At 35.3% G+C, this 19688-nt stretch overlaps 2 protein-coding genes and 1 long non-coding RNA gene across 6 annotated transcripts; 2 read left to right on the top strand and 1 right to left on the bottom strand.

Moving 5' to 3' along the window:
• Window positions 1-2767: 2767 nt before the first annotated feature.
• LOC127901934 (uncharacterized) lies at window positions 2768-5983 on the top strand. Of its 2 annotated transcripts, none has more exons than XR_008054287.1 (3): window positions 2768-3104; window positions 3279-3837; window positions 3911-5983. It is a non-coding gene; the product is annotated as an uncharacterized LOC127901934 (long non-coding RNA). The 2 variants fall into 2 exon arrangements; XR_008054288.1 differs by having other exon boundaries at window positions 3268-3837.
• A 17-nt stretch (window positions 5984-6000) lies between these two features.
• Window positions 6001-10483, bottom strand: LOC102609888 (uncharacterized). Its single transcript, XM_006485426.4, has 10 exons — window positions 10316-10483; window positions 10055-10190; window positions 9889-9949; window positions 9672-9804; window positions 9413-9536; window positions 8554-8610; window positions 8349-8445; window positions 7562-7769; window positions 6624-6684; window positions 6001-6347 (listed from the first exon to the last, which is right to left on the bottom strand). The coding sequence occupies exons 1-10, from the start codon at window positions 10468-10470 to the stop codon at window positions 6282-6284; spliced, it is 1098 nt and encodes a 365-aa protein (XP_006485489.3). The 5' UTR covers window positions 10471-10483; the 3' UTR covers window positions 6001-6281.
• A 3265-nt stretch (window positions 10484-13748) lies between these two features.
• On the top strand, window positions 13749-19641 carry LOC102609222 (uncharacterized). Of its 3 annotated transcripts, XM_006485425.4 has the most exons (8): window positions 13749-13913; window positions 14422-16104; window positions 16255-16405; window positions 16503-16650; window positions 16760-16787; window positions 16899-17005; window positions 17354-17660; window positions 18261-18658. In XM_006485425.4, exons 2-7 carry the CDS (start codon window positions 14436-14438, stop codon window positions 17621-17623), a joined length of 2373 nt encoding a protein of 790 aa, XP_006485488.2. In that variant the 5' UTR covers window positions 13749-13913; window positions 14422-14435; the 3' UTR covers window positions 17624-17660; window positions 18261-18658. The 3 variants fall into 3 exon arrangements, with proteins under 3 accessions (XP_006485488.2, XP_015387955.2, XP_006485486.2); XM_015532469.3 differs by lacking the exon at window positions 18261-18658 and adding an exon at window positions 19034-19641 and having other exon boundaries at window positions 16760-17005; XM_006485423.4 differs by having other exon boundaries at window positions 16760-17005.
• The last annotated feature ends 47 nt before the right edge of the window (window positions 19642-19688 follow it).

Raw genomic sequence — 19688 nt, 5'->3', positions numbered from 1 at the left:
GGCTGTGAAAGGTTATTTTATTGGGTACCCAGAGGGCATTAAAGGGTACAAAATATGGAGCATAAATGGGAAACCCACCAGAACCTTTATTAGCAGGGATGTTATTTTTTTATGAAGAAGCCCTGACATAGTCAAGAGTTGAGACTAAAATAACTAATACAAGCTCTGAAGAAAAGGGAGTTGTTGAGCTGGAGGTGGAGTCACCAAAAGAAGCAAAACAGCATCAAAAGCAAACACATTCTGAACTGGAAGGATATCAGCTAGCAATGGATAGAGTAAGAAGAACCATTAAAATGCCTAAAAGATATGGAGTTGCAGATCTTATATCCTATGCTTTGGCAGTAGCTGAAGCTGAAACAAGTGAGGAACCAGCAACCTACAAGCAAGCTATGAGAACCAAGGATAAAAGGAAGTGGGTAGCTGCCATGGAAGAAGAAATGGCCTCACTTAAAAAGAATAAGACGTGGACTTTAGTAAAGAAACCAGTTGACCAGAAGCTAGTAGGCTGTAAATGGATATATAAGATAAAGGAAGGAGTCTCAGAAGTTGAACCAGCCAGGTACAAGGCCAGACTTGTAGCAAAGGGGTTCACCCAAAGAGAATGAGTGGATTTTAATGAAGTGTTCTTCCCTGTGGTCAAACATAGCTCAATAAGAATCTTGTTGTCAATTACAGCTTACAATGACTTGGAGTTGGATCAAATGGAAGTGAAGATTGCCTTTTTACATGGAGATCTCAGTGAGAAGATACTAATGGAACAGCTAGAGGGTTTTGTTAAGGATAGATCAGAGGACATGGCCTGTTTACTAAATAAAAGTCTATATGGATTGAAGTAGTCACCTAGGCAATGGTATTTGAAATTTGATGAATTTATGATCACACATGGCTACAGCAGAAGTAAATATGATAGTTGTGTGTATTTCAAAACTCTACCATCTGGAAATTTTATCTACCTTCTACTCTATGTGGATGACATGCTCCTGGCATGTAAACAAAGAGAAGAGCTGGAGTGCCTTAAAGATGAATTGAGCTCTGAGTTCGAAATGAAGGATCTAGGTCCAGCCACCAAAATATTGGGAATGGACATAATCAGAGATAGAGTTTCTAAAACTCTTTTCTTGTCTCAGACAGGATATGTGGAGAAGGTTCTCAGTAGATTTGGAATGAAAGAATCCAAACCAGTCTTAACTCCTCTGGGTGCTCAGTTCAGACTCTCAAAACAGGAAGAGCCAAAAGAATATGAAGAGGTTGAACACATGAAGAATATACCATACTCAAGTGTGGTTGGCTGTATTATATATGCCATGGTCTGCACCAAACCTGATTTGGCTTATGGAATTGGAGTACTGAGCAGATTCATGTCAAATCCTGGAAAACATCATTGGCATGCAGCTAAGTGGATGTTGAGGTATCTAAAGGGTACAGGTGGTCATGGTATAGTATATGGAAGGGTTGACAAGAGCTCAGATCAAGTTCAAGGATATGTTGATTCAGAATTTGCAGGTGATCTAGATAAAATGAGGTCAATCACTGGATATGTTTACACTTTGTGTGGTGGAGCAGTCAGCTGGAAGGCTTCTTTACAGTCAATAGTTGCTTTGTCAATTACTGAGGCAGAGTATATAGCACTCTCAGAAGCAGTGAAAGAAGCAATATGGTTAAAAGGGCTAGTTACAAAATTAGGACTGGAGCAAGGATCAGTCAATATCGGCTGTGATAGCTCTAGTGCCATTCAGTTAAGCAAGAACCCAAAATACCATGAGAGGACAAAACATGTGGATATAAGGTTACACTTCATCAGAGATGAGATTGCTCAAGAAGTTGTAAATGTAATTAAGATTGCATCAAAATGTAACCCTGCAGACATGCTTACGAAGCCTCTGCCATCAGTCAAGTTCAAAGCTGCTTTGAATTTGATTGGTATGGTTAATCAATAGATCAAATTGCAATAGATGATTCAGTGACTGAAAGAAGCTTTAACAGAATAAAACTAGGTGGAGATTTGTGAAGCCAGCAAATAGTTATATTCCGTTAAACTGAATGAGGTGGCATGCTGAGTTGGCATGAGTTCTTTTTTGGCTGTTAAATCTGTTAGTTAAAGAATAACAGTTGGCACTCTTCTTTCGTAGCTGAGGTGTTATAAAAGGGCAGCAAAAGGTTACATTAGACACATGAGTGTATAAGAGATTCTTGGAGGGAGATATAGAGCTTATATGAGGAGTTAATATCTCTGTAATCTCGTCATCTGTTGTAATCAACTTTCATTCTAAATAAAAGCTTAGAGCAGTGCTGTTTCAACCGTGGATGTAGGCTTCTTGTGGCCGAACCACGTTATATCTTCTTGCCATTATCTTTTACGTTCTTGATGATTGTAGTTGCTTAGTTTTGATCTTTAGTTTTTATGCTTTGATTCCCAAAAGAAGCTTGAAGCATTGGTCCAGTACTTAACATTTAGATTCTGTTTGGTTCAATAGAAAAATGATCTATATATATATACACACACACTTTGGAAAAATGGATATTTTTAAGAATTAAAATCTGTTCAGGATTTTCTTTTTTCTTATTTTTCACTACAGTTGCTGGGATTCATTGTTATTTTTGAACATTTAAGGTCAAGACTCTGCTTCTTTCTTGATGATATACTAATATTTATCAGCCTTACGCAGGTTACATTTTTTTTTGGGGGGGGGGGGGGTGGGGGCGGGGGATGTATATGTGGTGTTTGTGAATCATTTTACTGGTACAAATTAAATCGCATACAGATTCCTTTAAAATCTTGTGAAATTATGTCATTTTTGGCTATTTCTTATCCGATTAAGACCTAAATCTTGATTGGGAGGTAAATCCAGAATTCTTTAATGGTCTAATCTACTGAATTCAAACAGTACAGTTTTTTTTTTTTTTAATACCATTTTGGCGAGGGTTTGTGTTTAATGTTTAATACAAAGTTCATCATTGAAGCTTGCAAAAATGTAATGCAAAACTTCCTGCAACATTAAACCTTGCAAAATATGTGAACTCAACTAATTAAGGAGAAAGAGCTTCAGTTTAACATCCCTCTGACGGTTACTGGCGACACCATTGAGGGTGCTCCTTATCTTTGTGTAAGCCCCCTTGGAACTTTTAGCATTTGATCTTTGTTACATCGATTTTATTTTTCCAATATGAGTTTTAATTTGGTAGTCCCTGCAGAATTTATGTTTGTGATCACAAATTGAACTACATTCCAATTGTCTTTCTGGTTAATAAAATCAAGATTTGCTCAAGAATCCTCGCAGGCTGGGCAAAGATCAATAATGCCTCTTACAACATCACCAAGCTCTGGAGAAGCAATTTCGATGGAAAAAGACGAGCTTCTGCTGTAAAAGCAGGCTTGCTTAAGGTGAAAACATTCGAATACTTTGGGTCAAGGCGAAGACGAGCAAAAAAAAAAAGACTTACACCGAACAATAGTGCTGTGATAACAAGGACTAGGATGCTATGTCCAAAACAAACTCACCTCATGATGATGCCAGGAGAAATTTAGACAGGAACAAGGAGAAGGCTCTTCTTTAGCACTCATTCAGTTATGAAACATTGGCCTCCGCAGAAGTTAACTCTCAAGATGAGGATTGGATCTACCACAGAAACTGCAACTTGGATTCTGTTCAGAATTCAAAGTCTTTGCGGCACACTGTCAAGCGCAGAATCTTACCTTGGAGGAAGAGGAAACTGAGGTTCAGATCTCATAAGACCAAAGAGGAACCTCTTCTTAAGAAAAATTACAGAAAAGAGGGTGGAGAGGATATTGATTTTGTTTGCAGGCAGCTCAGCTCTTCTGATGATTCCGGATTTGCAGTACGTATGCACTTTTTCTTTTCCTGTAGCTATAAAAAAATTTTAGCATTTTCTCTAACGATGTTTCTGGCAGTGGAGATCAGAAGGTTCAACAAGAAGTTGATCATCATTCTTTGAATTTGGGGGTGACAATTTTTCGGCGGGCAGCCGGGAAAAGCTAGGAAGTAATAAGCCGTGATGGAAACATGAAGCTTCCGGCTCAACTTTCCTTGCTTTTATTGATCAAAGGGGCGTGCGCACAGCAGGTGAAAGTGCATGCACAGCTCTTGCTGCTGTCATCGCTAATTGGTTGCAATGAAATCCAAATGAAATGCCAATTAAGTCTGAATTCCACAATCTCATCACAAAAGGGTCTTTCGATTGGAGAAATCTATGTGAGAATGAGGAGTATATACATTGGTTTCCTGACAAGCACTTTGATCTCGAGACAGTCCTTGAAGCTCAAAACTGTCCTCTATTTGTGGTTCCAAAGAAGTCATTTGTTGTGTTTTTCCATCCAGAAGGCCTAGAGCTGGGACGAGATCATTCGTTGTGGTACTACTGACCCTTCGATCTACATTATAAGTTGGAATGACCTTTTTCCGAGCTGAAAATCGAGCAGGAAGCTTACTACATTTATCGACACTTCAGGGGAGAGGCTTTACCAGGGATGTAACCAGGCGTACATCCCGAAATTTGACAATGACGCAACAATAAAGCGACTGCCAAAAGATACAAAGTCCTCAGAAGAAAATAATAGTAAGGCTAGTGACAAAGCTGCACCTGGTGCAAATCCATTCGAGGGAACTTCAGTGGTTTACCGTGTGGAAGAAGGCACCGTGTACAGAGGCAACGTGTCGTGCAATGAGTATATCAAAAGCTTCTTGGCCGCAATTCCTGTTCGGGAGTTGCACACTGATATCAGGAAGGGATTGATGGCGTCGACACCTCTTCATCATCGGCTACAACTAGAATTCCATTACACCCGCTTGTTGAAGCCTCAAGAGGCTGAATTTGAAGCTGGGGAGGTGACAAACGACGATATACCAGCAATGCAAGCATCGTTGGCTGTTGCATAGGGGCTGCATAGATTTAGATCTATATAATTACCCAGTAAGTGAAATTATTCTAACCTATTCATTTCAGTGGTTCATGTGGCGATGCTTTCGTTTCTCTGTGTAGGACAATTAATATACTCAAGTTTTTATTATGATATAGGACTAACAGGTTTTAGTAGGGGTGAGCATAAATTGGTTTGGTTCGATTTTGTCCAAAAACCAAACTACAGTAGATTAGATCAGTTCAAAAAATTATAAATCGAATACGAATCAAGCTTAGGAACCAAACCGAATCTTATTTCGGTTTGGATTCTAAGCTCGTTTTGGTTCACTTCATAAAATTTAATGTAATATTTTTTCTTTTATATTAACTAAATTTTTGTACTCTTCTGTATGTGATTTTTTTAATTCAATTCAATTATAATCACTAATCATTCATGTTTTATGCAAAAATAATAATAACAAATATTATTGTATATATAAATTGGAATTTTTTCTTTTTTTTTTCTAATTTTATCCAAAACCAAAAATCGATCAATTCACATTTGTTGAACCATTCAGTTCCCACTTGCGAGACCAAATTGAATCGAACCAACATATTTCGGTGCGGTTTGGTATGGTTCCACCCCTAGGTTTTAGCTCCTTTGCTTTGCCAATGTATTCTGCATTTTTTTTTTTCGTTTTTAGAGAAATGTAGAATTTGGAAAATCCAATGAAAATTTTGAGACTTTAAAAAAAAAAAATTCCTATACCCATTAATAGGAGAGTTCTCCCATTGGACTAATGAAAATTTTGTTGACTTGTACCAAAAAATTGATAGGGTATAAGAATACTAAAATGGATTTAACAGTATCAATCATTCACATCATTTTCCCTAGGGAAGATGAACTTAATAGTTAGTAAATTAGTAGAGACATTTTATTTCTTTTTGTTTCCATTTATCTATTTATCTTATAGAGTTTGGAAGATTACAAATTGGGCTGCCGGCCACAATAACAGCAATCTAAATAGAAACTTTTTGCAGTGAGATACAGCTATGCATGGATGCATCCTAAGGTATAACCATTAATGTATGCAATAATGTGTTGTAATCCAACAATTATTCTACAAATTTGGATATCTTAAGTGATTTGGGAATTTTGTAGAAAATGTATAAAAAGCAAAAGCCCTTGTGCCTAAAGGCCATATGCAAATTACAAAAGGGGGGTTTAACTACTCCAGTAAATATCCAAAGAAAGAACACAAAATAGAGCAATATATGACATTTCTCCATTAAGCTTATCAGCTTGAATTGGCTATTTTGTTCAAATAATATGAAGGCGCACTATTTGCAGAGCAAAATAGAGCAATATATGACATTTCTCCATTAAGCTGAGCGAAAAGCAAAGCAATATATCGAGGTGGCACTTATTGAGCTTCATTAGAACACAGCTGCGAGACAAGCTCAACTACTTCCCACATGGGTGCATCATTCTGTAACCATTATACATTACATAAGAAATCAGCATTCAAATCTTGATAATAACATGGTTTAGTTTCTTCCAGGAATCTCAAACAATCAATTCAGTTGATTTTTCTCGTAAAATGTTAATGTACTTTGACAAAATCATCCTTTCTTTACTCATTCCATAATATTAACGATCGATCCAGTCTAGCAGGTAATATACGTATACATAAGGAAGCCCCTTAAGGGATCTCCAAATGAATCAGACGAGGGGAAGAAAGAAGTCATGTTTGTGTTCCACTTACCAAATAAACAATATCAAAGGCATTGCGGTAGTTATCAAGATTGTTTTCAATGTTGTCATTCCTGAAACAACACTTTAAAGGATAAGTAACTAGGTCAACTAAAATGGATCACATTCTAGCATTAAACTTATGTGGGAAGTAAGCAGAAGACATGATCTATCACAACAAGGATATCAAGGCAGATGCAAAACACAACAAAGATCTCTTCCAATGCAGGAAATGAAGGGAAAACAAATGTTTTGCATCAATGTATTATTTCAAACTGGGCATCCCTCTGGAAACATGATTACAATAGTGTCTCTGTTTCTTTATTTTGCAACATGGAGTTAAAAGGAAGAGCTTCAAAGCACATAAATTTTTAGTGCAGGAAGAAATGAATAAGAGCCAATGCAAGACAAATAGAAGTGCAATAAGGAATGGAAATTGGTTTGCTTCCTTCTCTTCTTTTATCCAAGCTACTCTACCGTTCTCAAGTTAGAAGCAGGGTTTTCAAATGTTGGATATGTATAAAGAGAAGATAAGTTGGAGCAGTGAGCGTTTCATAAGTTTTCTTATTGGTGAGGCAAAGGATGGGCTTGGATAATCTTGTTCAAACTTCGTTTGGGATAAGTTTTCTTAAGATCTCTGAAGACAAACAAAGTCCAAAGCTGATACTATTCCATGACTAGAAGGAGTATCCAATCTATTCGGGCTTGACAGACAAGCAGCGTTATCCCAAACCAATATTGAAAAACAAATCCAGTATTGCACAAACATCCAAAAGCAGTGGAAAAAAGTTGATGGAATTAATTAGCACACAAGCTTGATGCTGAAATCGGACAGAAGAAACCATTTTTTTTTCCCAGAATCTGAATTAAAACCTATGTAGTTTGACAACTCATTTCCAGTGGGATATAAGATATGAAGTACGAAAATTAAGTAAATTTAATAAAACTTACAGAAACCCCACAGATATTCGAGTTTCATATTTCAAGCCATCAGACATTCCCAGATCTCCAATATGATCACCAAGAAGCAACACATTGGTCCTATTCTTCACTGAGGCATTGTCATAATTTGGCCCATCAGTATCACCAAAATGTTCGTGAAGAGGAGCTGCCATATCTAGAGCATGCTCATTTTTGTTTAGACTATGAATAGTCTTCCCTGCGTACAAATTAGTTAAGATGCAAAATTTAGAACAAAGATAATTGTTGCACAGCTATGCACAATCACTGAAAGACAAAAGTCATCTCAAATTTATTTGCATTTGATTTTAATTTTATCACAAGAAATAATATAATTGAATTACTAACATGATTATGTCATAATAGGAAGGAGAACTTCAGATCCCAATTACGCATATATCCAGTAACCCATCAACTCTTCCCAAAGAGAGCTTATCCAAATTGAAAAGTGAAAACCATTTACAATAATCATATCTCCATAAACGACTCTTCACATCATTAAAGCCACAAAAGAAGGAATGCTAGTTCAATCAAACATTTTTTTTGTTTTCCCCAACAAACTTGTTAGTGAGACCACACACTAGGTTGTGAAGCCTGGATTATAAAAGTAATTAAACCAAAGGAGAACAAAAACACCACAGTGCAGAAAGTAAACAAACCCAGGGTAACATTCAAAGCCAATTAATGCAACTTCATGCTCAATCAGTGACAACAAATGTTTAGAAAGTGTAACATCTCATCAAAACTTCTCCTTTAGGGTGACAAAATTAAAGGATACCTTTAAAGGATACAAGGTGACCATCTTTATCGAAAACCATCCGATTTGATACAATCTTAATATTTTTAAAAGATTTGTGAACTTTTTGCCTCAGAACCTGATACAATTGAGAAGGGATCGATGAGCAGAGCAATACAAATTAGACCCAGCAAACTGTATATGCCATGAAATGAAGCCACTGGAGAGAAAAATTTTTAAACCTAACCTCCTCAATGATGTCTGCAAGCCCTGCTGAAAATATAAGAACTGGAATGTCTCTTTCCTGCACATTATAGACCCATAACAAAAATGATATGAAATTCAAAATGAATTTGATCGTTGGAAAGTTGACATAGTGTGATAACTAACAATGATTTTTCTATACCAACATGGTTGGAAGCCTGAGTCAATGAATGCTCTCTGTTATTCTATATGGTAGAGACTTTGGAAAGGATGGGTCAGTAGGTAACCAAGAATAGATTTAAAAACAAAAAGGATAGGAAGATCAAGCTACAACTTATATAAAGAACTAACACATGTTGAGAGCAGACCCCTTCAACCTAAATCATAAAATGTTATTCTGTTAAAATCTAGACCCAATTGAGGATCGCTGTGCATAGCTAAAAAAAGTGCCAGTTACTATCTAAATGACTAAAGAAATACCAGCTAACAGCTCAAACTGATAACTAAGATTGGTTGGGGTTAAATAATCTAGCAAATGCTGATTAAGAGTAGGACATAAGGCATGTGGTCTTTTTTTGTGTTTTTTTTTTAATTTTTTATGTCTTTTGCTTGGACAGGTGTGAGATGTATACTAGTGGCCAAAAGGTTATACCAAGGAGAAAATATTAATTGATCATTTGCCTTTACAGAATTCAACAGCTGGAGAGCTAAGATGTTAATTGTATTTTAAGGTGACGGGTCAAGTGATGGGTTATGATAGAGGTTAGATGATGGGTTATGATAGAGGTTAGATAGCATGTTGTTTTGGTTCCCATTGCCTCCTCCATTACCTCAGTCAACAATTTTTCTAGCTTCCTTGATCTTTGTCATGAAAACGGTTGTCATAAATAGATGAGATTTACCTCAAGAAACTCAAACAGTTTAACAACACCATCCCTAAAAGCAATCAAGGCATTAGAGACAGACTTCTTTATTGCATCGTATGTGAGGCCTCCCTCAATAAGAAGACCATGAGTTTTCCCCCACCTACATAGCAAAAGTTAGTAGTTTCAGTTAATTTAGACTTGAGAGTCATCATACAGGCTACTACAGTTGCAATTTGCAACGCCGTATCACATAAGAGTCTCTCATATCTCTCATATCATGGAGTTGGTGACATACCACTCCTCCATGAGCTTTGTTTTCTCTTCGAGTGGAACAGTAGGCGAGAACTCTAATGGGTGATAGTACTCATATAATGCCTGCCTCTTGGCATCATACTCTGGATTTCCTTGCTGCAAAAGACCATGACTGCCTGTGCATTTTCTAATAAGAAGCTGAAAATTTTACTTTATTTGAAAAAATTACTATTAGCCCACATAAGCTACGAAAAACATACTCTGCCCTCGACTGCCATTGATGAAATATCGCGTCAAGGTTCCATCAAAATCTGCAATCACCTGATATTCACGATAATTAAACCAAAAATATATATCTTTCTACACTTAAAAATACCATATATACTTTTGTTTGTGTAAAATTAAAAGTTAAAGCAGGAATAGAACCTGGAGTTTAGAGGGACCCGCCATGCGAATTTGAGAAATTTTGTTCTGCAACGATTGTGGATCACCCTTTATTGTAAATTTTGAGAGGTCTTGATTTTCCATTTTGTTTTGAGCACTGCAGCACCTATTCCAAACCCTGCAATATACATATACACACATAAAAGAATTGTACCAACAGAAAAAAGAAAGATGCAGCAAAAGACATTACAAAGCAATGGAGAAAAAGAAAGAGAAATGAGAGAGAAGAAGAAAAATGGGAACCTGGGACTAGAAGTGCAACAGTATTTAGAGGGAAGAAAATGATGTAGTTGTTGGGAAATGGCGTTAGCCAGATGAAGTGGGATACTGACGATGGTGCTGCCCTGAACCCGATGGCTATTCATTGTACTAAGTAATCGCTTCAAAATCATAATCATTTTACATTTTAAATTTAAATTATAATAATAATTATTATTATTTTATTAAAAATAAAATAAAAGTTCGAATTAAAAAAAAATAGCAATATCATGCTTTCAACTCACTCATTACTCGATTGCGTTAAAAAAAAAAAAAAGGTAAACTGCTGTGGCGTTTTATAAATTAGGGAAATTACAGAGTCATGTACTCTTAATTTATCATGTTATAAAAGTTATTACAATATTTTTAATTTGTATTGTTCATTTACCCAAATTTACGATCTATATCGTTGATCCATCCACCAAATCGTTATCTTCTATTAGAAAGTAATGATGTCACAAGGATAATTTAAACATTTAACAAGCTAAACAAAAAATAAAAGAGAAATTATTAGTCATCCACTTTAAATTTATCTTTTTTATTAAAAAATATTACAAAAATTGGAGTCTGTTTGATTTTTTACTCTAAGTTTGTAATTTATATCAAGCGGCTGGTAATTTAGATATTTTAATATGCTAAATATAAAATAAAAAATAGTATAAATAAAAAAAATATATATTTTCTATAACTAATATTCAATTAAATATACTTAAAACATTATTCTTTCTTCTTAATTGTAATTTGTCTTCTCACTTTTTCTTCACAAATTTACATAATCAAACTAAATCCATGAATTACCATAAACACTAATTCATAAACACTCTATCAATTCAATCATTAAATTCAATTTCATAATTATGGAAAAGGCTAAATTTTGTTTTATTATTTATGATGCAAAGTCAAAAATACCCTTGTGTCTAAGGGTAAAATAGTTATTTTATATAAATTTTGTTAAATGCTCTAATGGTATTAATGTTTTTGTGGACGATTGACACAAATTATAAACTTAAAGTAGAAAATCAAACAAATTTAAATTTTCGTAGTATTTTTTATAACAGAATAAACGTACGGTATATAATTAATAGTTTCCCTAAGTCTTTTTTATGTTAAATTGAGTTTTTAAGGGCAAAATGTCTAATTTCCTACAATTCCATTAAGGGAAATTATCAGCTATATACCCTTAAATGACATCTGTATCAAACGTGTGTGAACACTTTTAAGGCATATCACTCGTATACCCTAAGTTGACAAAATACCTCAGCCGTCCACCAATCCGTTAACTGTCGTTTGCAAGCGCTGACATCATAAGGGTAATTTAGTCTTTTAAGATAGACGAAACTTTGATAAAACAAATGGCATGTCATCCCATTTACTTAGTAAAAAATGACATGTCATATGATATATATTGATAAAAATGACATGTCATCCCATTTATTGGATAATTGTTAATAATTGCTAAAAAACTACTTTACACCTGAATCTACTCCTCCAAAATTTAACCTAAATTTTTTAAGATTTACTCCTCCAAGCTCCAACTGGAATTTTTTTATGGTATAATATGTATAATTGCAAATAATATATTGTTAATAAATTTTTATGGTATAATATGGATATTTTGATGGATAATTGTTAATAATATGTACTATTAATAATTCATTTTTTAATCAAAAAAATGTATTGTTAATAACAAAATAAAAAAATTGTGTATTGAAAATTTACGTTAATTTTTTTGGTAAATTTTTCTTTTTATCTTATTTTGAGTTTTAAGAGTGAAATAGTCAATTTGCCATAATTCTGTTAACTTTCTAACGGAAGTTAACGGATTGGTGGACGACATAAGTGTTTTGTCAACTTAGGTTGTACGAGTAATACACTTGAACAGTGTTCACACAAGCTTGATACGGGCGTCATTTAAAGGTATATGGCTGATAATTTTCCTTCCATTAATTTTCTAATGGAATCTATTGACTTGGTAGATAAATGATACATATTCTAAATTTAAGATGGATGAATGATACAACTTAAAAATATTGTAGTAATTTTGATAATATGATAATTTAAAGGCATATGACAAATAATTTCTCAATAATAGTCATTGATCAGGCTATAAAAATTTTATGCTATTTAATTAATAATAAAGTCAACTAATGCCATAAACTTCGTGGCAATGGATATAAAATAGTTAATGGCAGTTGTTTCATATTTATTAGTTCATAAATTCGATGATTTTCAAGATTGCAAGTTAATGATCCCAAGTTTCATGTTCATTACCCTAAGTTTTAAGTTGCTCTTGTTTCAAGTTTAATGGTCCCAATATCAAGTTAATGATAGGTGTTTCATGTTTATTGGTTCATAAATTCTATGATTTTCAAGATTACAAGTTAATGGTCTCAAGTTTTATGTTCATTGCCCTAAGTTTCAAGTTGTTTTGGTTTCAAGTTTAATGGTTTCAATATCAATCAAGTTAATGGTTGGTGTTTCATGTTTGTTGGTTCATAAATTCCATGATTTTCCAGATTGCAAGTTAATGATTTCAAGTTTTATATTCATTACCTTAAGTGTCAAGTTGCTTTGACTTCAAATTTAATGGTCCCAATATCAAGTTAATGGCATATGTTTTATATTTATTGATCCATAAGTTGCATATTTTTCAAGATTACAAGTTAATAATCCCAAATTTCATGCCCAATGTTTCAAGTTAATTTGGATTCAAGTTTTATGGTCTCTGTGTCAAGAATAATGGTAGGTGTTTTATATTTATTGGTCAATGATTTGCAAGATTTTTAGGATTGCAAGTTGATAATCTCAGGTTTCATGTTCATTGCTTTAAGTTTCAAGTTACTTTGGTTTTAAGTTTAATGATCATAATATAAAGATTAATGGTATCTATTGCATATTTATTGGTCCATGATTTGTATGATTATTAGGATTGCAAGTTTATGATCTCAAGTTTCATATTCGTTGCTCAAAGTTTTAAGTTATTTTGATTTTAAGTTTAATGGTATGTGTTTCACATTTATTGGTCCAAAATTTCAGGTTACCAATTCTACAGGTTATTATTTCTTATAAATATTTTTATTATTTAACACTAAGATGAATCTTGGCCGTTAGATCCACTCCATTTAATCCAACGGTTATTTTTTATGCATGTATGAGATACATGCATTTACTGTAGCTGCCCCCGAAGAACCTTTGCATGGTGACTAAGGATCTGATTGACTGATGTAAATGAGAAAAATGGTGGGCATAATAGGAAAAATAGAAAACTAAATGACATCACTTGAAGTCTTGACCGTAGCCAGCAGCCAACAGCCCTGTACCGTAGGGATCCGGTTGAAAATTACATAAAAACTATAGACTTATTTGTTATTTCTCCAACAAACTAGGGACCCAGATATTATTCTCCAAAACTAAATTGGCCACAACTAACGATCTCCCGTGGAAAAAATGGCCTTCTATTTTGTGCACAAAAGAGCTGAGAAACCCCAAGCAAAACTTAAGCAGCTTACTTGATAATAGCTGGTTACCAGTGGCGGAAGCAACCCATGGCTTTGATTAATAATAATAATTGATGAGCTATCTGGTAATTTTTTATTATTCTTTTTTCAGTTCAAATTTTTGGAGTGTATTTCGTTTCATTTGTTTCCTTTGCTTACAGCGAGAATTGTTAATACTAAAATCATAAGAGTCAATGAGCTGTCTAAGTTTTTGTTATCCTTTATTTTTATTTTCTGTCAAGATATCTTTATGCTACGGTTTTGTTGATTAATCACACAATTTGTGAAAATAGAAGTTACAGGCATGGAGTTAATAACAGTTAAGTGAAAGAAAAAAGTATGAGAAAATCGAAGTTTCTGTTTTCTTTTTTTTTTTCCAAATAAAAAATGAATTCTGATTTGAGGTGAAACTTAGAATGTTCGTATTTTTAAATTTATGTCAAAAGCCATTGAATTTGTGAAATTCTAACTGGGGTTCAATTATGTGAACACAATCAATCAATTGCTTTGTATCATAAATTGATAGAAAGTAGTAGGTAGTAGTTGAAACTTGAGATAGCCCATCTGATTAAAAGCTTAATGGTGGAATTGTAGTTTCTAGTACTAAAATGGCAAGACAGGCTAATTCCATTTTCCTCGAAGAATGGCTGAGAAACAGCAGTGGCGTTAGTGCAAACATTACCTCCAGACAATCTTCAGCTTCTTCGTCATCATCTGCCCGAGCCATTATACAAGCATGGACTGACCTTAGAGACTCCCTACAAAACCACAGATTCCAACCCCATCATCTTCAGTCTTTGAAAGTCCTCCTGAACTCGCAAACCTCCCTTCATGTTGCTGACCCCCAAGCAAAGCTTCTCCTCTCCATTATCTCTTCTCGAAACCTTGATCTACCTTCTGAATCATATCCTCTCCTGCTCAGACTTCTTTATATCTGGGTTAGGAAATCCTTCAAACCTTCACCAGCACTAATTGATTTAGCCGTGGAGGTCCTCACTAATGTTTTCGATGCTGAATTTAGTGTAAAGAAGAGCCCTTTCTTTTATGCCGAAGGTCTTCTACTTCTGGGGGCCTTTTCCTTTGCTCCTTATGTGCCTGAAAAATCAAAAATGGCCTGCCTGCAGTTGCTTTGTGGACTACTAGAAGGAGAGTATCGATTGGTTAGCTCATTTGAAGGAATTCTTCCAGATATGCTGGCAGGGATAGGATATGCTCTATCTTCTACTGTGGATGTTCATTTTGTTAGAATCTTGAATTCTTTGTTTGAAATTTGGGGGAAAGAAGATGGGCCTCATGCTACTGTTTGTCATGGGCTAATGATTTTGCACTTGATTGAATGGGTTATATCCAGTTTTATCAAATCAAATTATACACAAAAGATTGAAGTTATTTCCCACGAGATTTTAGAAAAACCAAAAGAAAACTATGTTCCATTTGCTCTTCTAATGGGTGCAGCAGGGGCTCTGAGAGCTTCCACTAAATCTGCAACAAGTGGTATGGGACAGGGAATCCTATCCAGACTGAGGATTTCTGCAGAAAATTTGATAGAATCTGTAGCACAAGATCTTATTTCAAAAGCTGGAGGGGTTTCTACTTCAGATGATGATATCGCTAGCAGTCTTTTGCTGCAGTGTATTTCGTTGGCCTTGGCTCGAAGTGGTTCCTTGTCTTCCAATAGGCCTCTGTTTCTGTGCCTAGCTTCGGCATTGTTAAAAGAAATATTTCCTTTACAGAATTTGTATATGAGGGTTCACAAATACTTACATAGCAATTCTAGTCAACTAAAGCGTAATGAAGTCAGAGAACATTTAGACAGTGTTCTTTTTAAGGAAGCTGGGGTTATAGCTGGTGTTTTCTGCAATCAATATGCCTTAGTGGATGAAGAGAGCAAGTGTATAGTGGAGGATGTTATATGGGATTACTGTCAAGATATTTACTTGGGACACCGGCGGGTGGCTTTGCTACTCCGTGGTAGAGATGACGAGTTACTTGGGGACTTGGAGAAAATTGCTGAATCTGCTTTCCTTATGGTCGTACTTTTTTCATTGAGTGTTACAAAGCACAGGCTGAATTCAAAATTCCCCCATGAAACTCAAATTGAAACATCAGTGCGAATATTAGTTTCATTTTCTTGTGTAGAGTACTTCCGTCGGATGCGTCTTTCAGAATACATGGACACGATTCGAGGAGTTGTTGTGAGTGTTCAGGAGAACGAATCTGCGTGTGTCTCTTTTGTAGAATCCATGCCCTCTTATGCTGACTTGACAAATTGGCAAGGTAATCGATTGAGTATTTGGTTATCATCTTCTTGTTATGCTTGATATTCTATCAAGTGCTGATTATGCATGTAAAATGAGTTCCCTTTTTTTGGTTGATTTCACTCATTAGATTGTTATTTTTTATTATACTGAAATTATTTTCTTGTAGACTTTTCTGTCCTGCAGAAGATGGAATACATTTGGTACAAGGATGAGGTACAAACTGCTCGCATCTTGTTTTATTTACGGGTTATTCCAACTTGCATTGAACGTGTAACTGCTCCTATGTTCAGACGGGTGTTAGCGCCTACTATGTTCTTGTATCCTCTGGCAGACTAAGTTTATCAGGAAGCTAATATTTATGTAAAATCATGTATGCATGTATGAAAGTTTTGGTTCCTTACAATGTGAAATCAGGTATATGGGACATCCAAATAAAAAGGTAGCTCGAGCTTCACATTCTATGTTTGTGGGATTCATCTCTTCAGGGAAGGATTCTGACCAAGATGAAAGAGTCTCATTGAAGGAGCAACTTGTTTTCTATTACATGGAGAGATCTTTAGTGGTATTTGAAGTAGCTGAAAACTGTATCGGTGAAATCTGAGGTTTTATAATCACATTATAGGTATTAACACCTTTTTTTTCTCTTTTTTTTTGTGTGGATTTGAATACAGGAATATCCTGGCACTACTCCGTTTAAAGGTATGGCTTCTGGGGTTGTGGCCTTGGTTCGACATCTTCCTGCTGGAAGTCCAGCCATATTTTATTGTATCAACAGTCTTGTTGTAAAAGCTGATAGGCTCTGTGGTGAAGTGTTTGCTTACAAGGCTGATATATGGAAGAACTGGCAAGGAGAGTCAGAACCTTGTAAGGAAATCATAGAGTTGCTTTTACGGCTCATTTCTCTAGTTGATATACAGGCAAGTAATTATCTAATAATTTCACTTTACACACTTTAATGTATCTTGTTAAATAGTGCCCTCCTTTTCCTACCCACCCCATGCTGCACCCCCTCCCCCACCACTCCTACCTACATTTCATTCTCCATGTGGAATGTTTGCTTGCTTACATAGTTTGTTCCATTGCTTGCCACAATGTTTTGGATGTAGAAGTTGGTTTTCTTGGAATCAAGAAAAAATATCAAAGAAAAAATAAATGAGTAAATTTCTCTCCATGTCCATTTAAATATACAAATGTTAAAATTAATGCACTAATTACTTAAACCATTTTATGATTTTTCTAAAATTAGCATTTACTTGCTTTTTTAGGTACTATCAAACTTGATGAAGTTGTTGGCACAGCTGATCATGAAGTTGCCAAAAGATGGACAGAATTTGGTCCTTAATGAGTTATTCTCATTGGTTGCTGAATCTGATGATGTTACACGCAAGCCCACTTTAGTTTCGTGGCTGCAGTCATTGTCTTACCTATGTTCTCAGGATACCAGTAGAGTTGCAAACTCCACTGAGGTGGGAGGTGACAGAAACTCTGTTTCTGCCCAGGCTACCAACTCATCAGACTTACATGCACGACTCTAAGACATTGAGATGCAAATCTAGATTATCATCGCTAACGGTAAAAAGTTTTGCTAATTACTTTTAACAGTTGGTATTCTGTTGATTAATAATTTTTCTTGAAATTTTGAGGAATGATAACTACATATGTATATGTTTCTCAATAATACCATACGTAGAAAATTTATTTCTCTTGTATATCACAAAAATCTGGAAATCAATATTTGTGGGGGCAAAAAAAAAAAATGTTTAGATCACTTTTGTGATTGGCTTCATGTTTTGTCTCCTATAATAGAAGAAGGTTAGCATGCTGGTTTTTAATAATTTTAGAGTGAAGATCAAAGCAAATGTGCATCATCTTCATTGATAGTTGTTTCAACATGTCTTTGAACTTCTGCTTGTGCTGGTGTGCTATTTCAAAATTTGGCTGGGCAGCTATTTTGAGCATCTTGTTTCCTACTACATTATAAAATGTATTGCTAGCTGTGTGATCACATAATTCAGAACCAGAAACTTAGGTTCATTGTCCACTACATCTCTGAAGTAGTGGAGGTCAACATTCTGTATCTGAATTTCTTAATTAATAGTTTGAATTAGGATGGGACTTCATGGGAGGTCCTTTCAACCTTCATCACGCTGACTTGCTCTTTGCTAACAACAGATGAGTACATAAGCTAGCACTAGCCATTGCATTCAGAAATAGTTACAGATCCTTGGTTCAGAAATGATGTTTCGGAGGCTTCTCAATATCATGCCCACGGACAGTTTTTAGGATGACTCCGATACAGCAGTAATTGAAGAGTCTTCCCATTTGTATCAAGCCTCAACTTTATAATCTTATTTCTGATATTCCTCATTGATTTCGGTGCTTGGTTCTCCTTGAAGGAGTATGAAGGTGAACTTTTGGATTTCTATGCTTAGGAGGATGGATAACAGGATTTAAATGCCTGGTGTAATCCTTTTGAAATGATTTTTAGGCCGTTTGATTGTATGATCACAACATACTACATAGACTTGAGGCAAGCGTAAATCACATATTAAGTAAGCAGTTTGTTGACGGACTTATTAACACCAGCAAAGATAACAATTGCCTAAAGTAAACAACACTTACCCACTGATTTGATCTCTCACATTTTTTTCTTAACCAATATCGTCATGAGTATCACTCCTCTGTTACGATTGAACTGAAAGTAGGTCAAATTCCAGTAACCAAGACTTCTGTTTTTATTTCCGCTAGCTCACATATCTCAATCCGAAATTTGCATAGAGATACAGCATTCTCCAACCTGTATTTCACCATGGTTAAGAACTATGGACTCTAATAGCGTGCGTGGGACGCGGACTTTACAAACTGCAATTTTTTTACGCTAAAAGCAGTAACAACACATTCATTGTGCAATTCTTTCATTTTCTCACTATGTTGTAATTGCTCAGGATTTTCGTCAACGAGCTCATCTACACGACTTATCTGCGGTGGAAATTTATATGTTTTCCAACACCTCAGAATGGTTGAAGGCATTGGTACCCCAACCTACCAATTCTATCAAAAGCTCGAGAAAGTGATCAAGACATCAGAGAAGGTAACCAAGCTCAGCACATTTCATGTCTCTTGCAGCTTTGTATCATGACTTAATCGAGAAAAGTTGAAGCCGTCTGTGGTAATCCAGAAAAGTTGAAGTAACCGATGCTAATCCTGGACTCCTCATATAGAGGAGGATACACTATTTCTTTGGAGTGCATTTAATGCTGGAAAGATATAGCATCTGGGTGAATTCTGGTTTCTTTCTGCCAAGTTGATAAATGTTCTCTTGGTTCATCCCTTTCTTAATCTAGGAGCATGAATAATGAAGACAATTCGGGAGTTGCCTTGTGGATTCTGCCCCTCCACGCTATTCCAATTGCTGACTTGATCAGCCCCACGGATTAGTGAAATACATGTATATCTAGTTCACCGTGCGTACTATTGTCAATGTAAAGTAATGTGCAGACTGATTTCCATGAATTAAAATTTGATATTGGAATACTTGTTTGAAACAAGTTCATTGTTGGTCACATCTTTTTCAATGTCGAGGGCAGGCTCTATTATAGA

The sequence above is a fragment of the Citrus sinensis genome, chromosome 4, assembly GCF_022201045.2.
Source record: "Citrus sinensis cultivar Valencia sweet orange chromosome 4, DVS_A1.0, whole genome shotgun sequence".
NCBI lineage: Eukaryota > Viridiplantae > Streptophyta > Magnoliopsida > Sapindales > Rutaceae > Citrus > Citrus sinensis.
The sequence above is the reverse complement of the archived record's forward strand: the minus strand, read 5'-3'. Positions and strand labels throughout refer to the sequence as shown.

What these genes read in the sequence shown, in the direction of transcription:
- LOC102609888 (XM_006485426.4), bottom strand. Translation starts at nt 10,470, where the DNA reads ATGATTATGATTTTGAAGCGATTACTTAGTACAATGAATAGCCATCGG. An exon ending in CAATGGCAGTCGAGGGCAGA is followed by an intron (nt 9,805 to 9,888) that starts GTATGTTTTTCG and finishes GAAAATGCACAG; the next exon opens with GCAGTCATGGTCTTTTGCAG. An exon ending in ACAAAGCTCATGGAGGAGTG is followed by an intron (nt 9,537 to 9,671) that starts GTATGTCACCAA and finishes TTTGCTATGTAG; the next exon opens with GTGGGGGAAAACTCATGGTC.
- LOC102609222 (XM_015532469.3), top strand. Translation starts at nt 14,436, where the DNA reads ATGGCAAGACAGGCTAATTCCATTTTCCTCGAAGAATGGCTGAGAAAC. An exon ending in TTAGCGCCTACTATGTTCTT is followed by an intron (nt 16,406 to 16,502) that starts GTATCCTCTGGC and finishes ATGTGAAATCAG; the next exon opens with GTATATGGGACATCCAAATA. An exon ending in TTTCTCTAGTTGATATACAG is followed by an intron (nt 17,006 to 17,353) that starts GCAAGTAATTAT and finishes TTGCTTTTTTAG; the next exon opens with GTACTATCAAACTTGATGAA.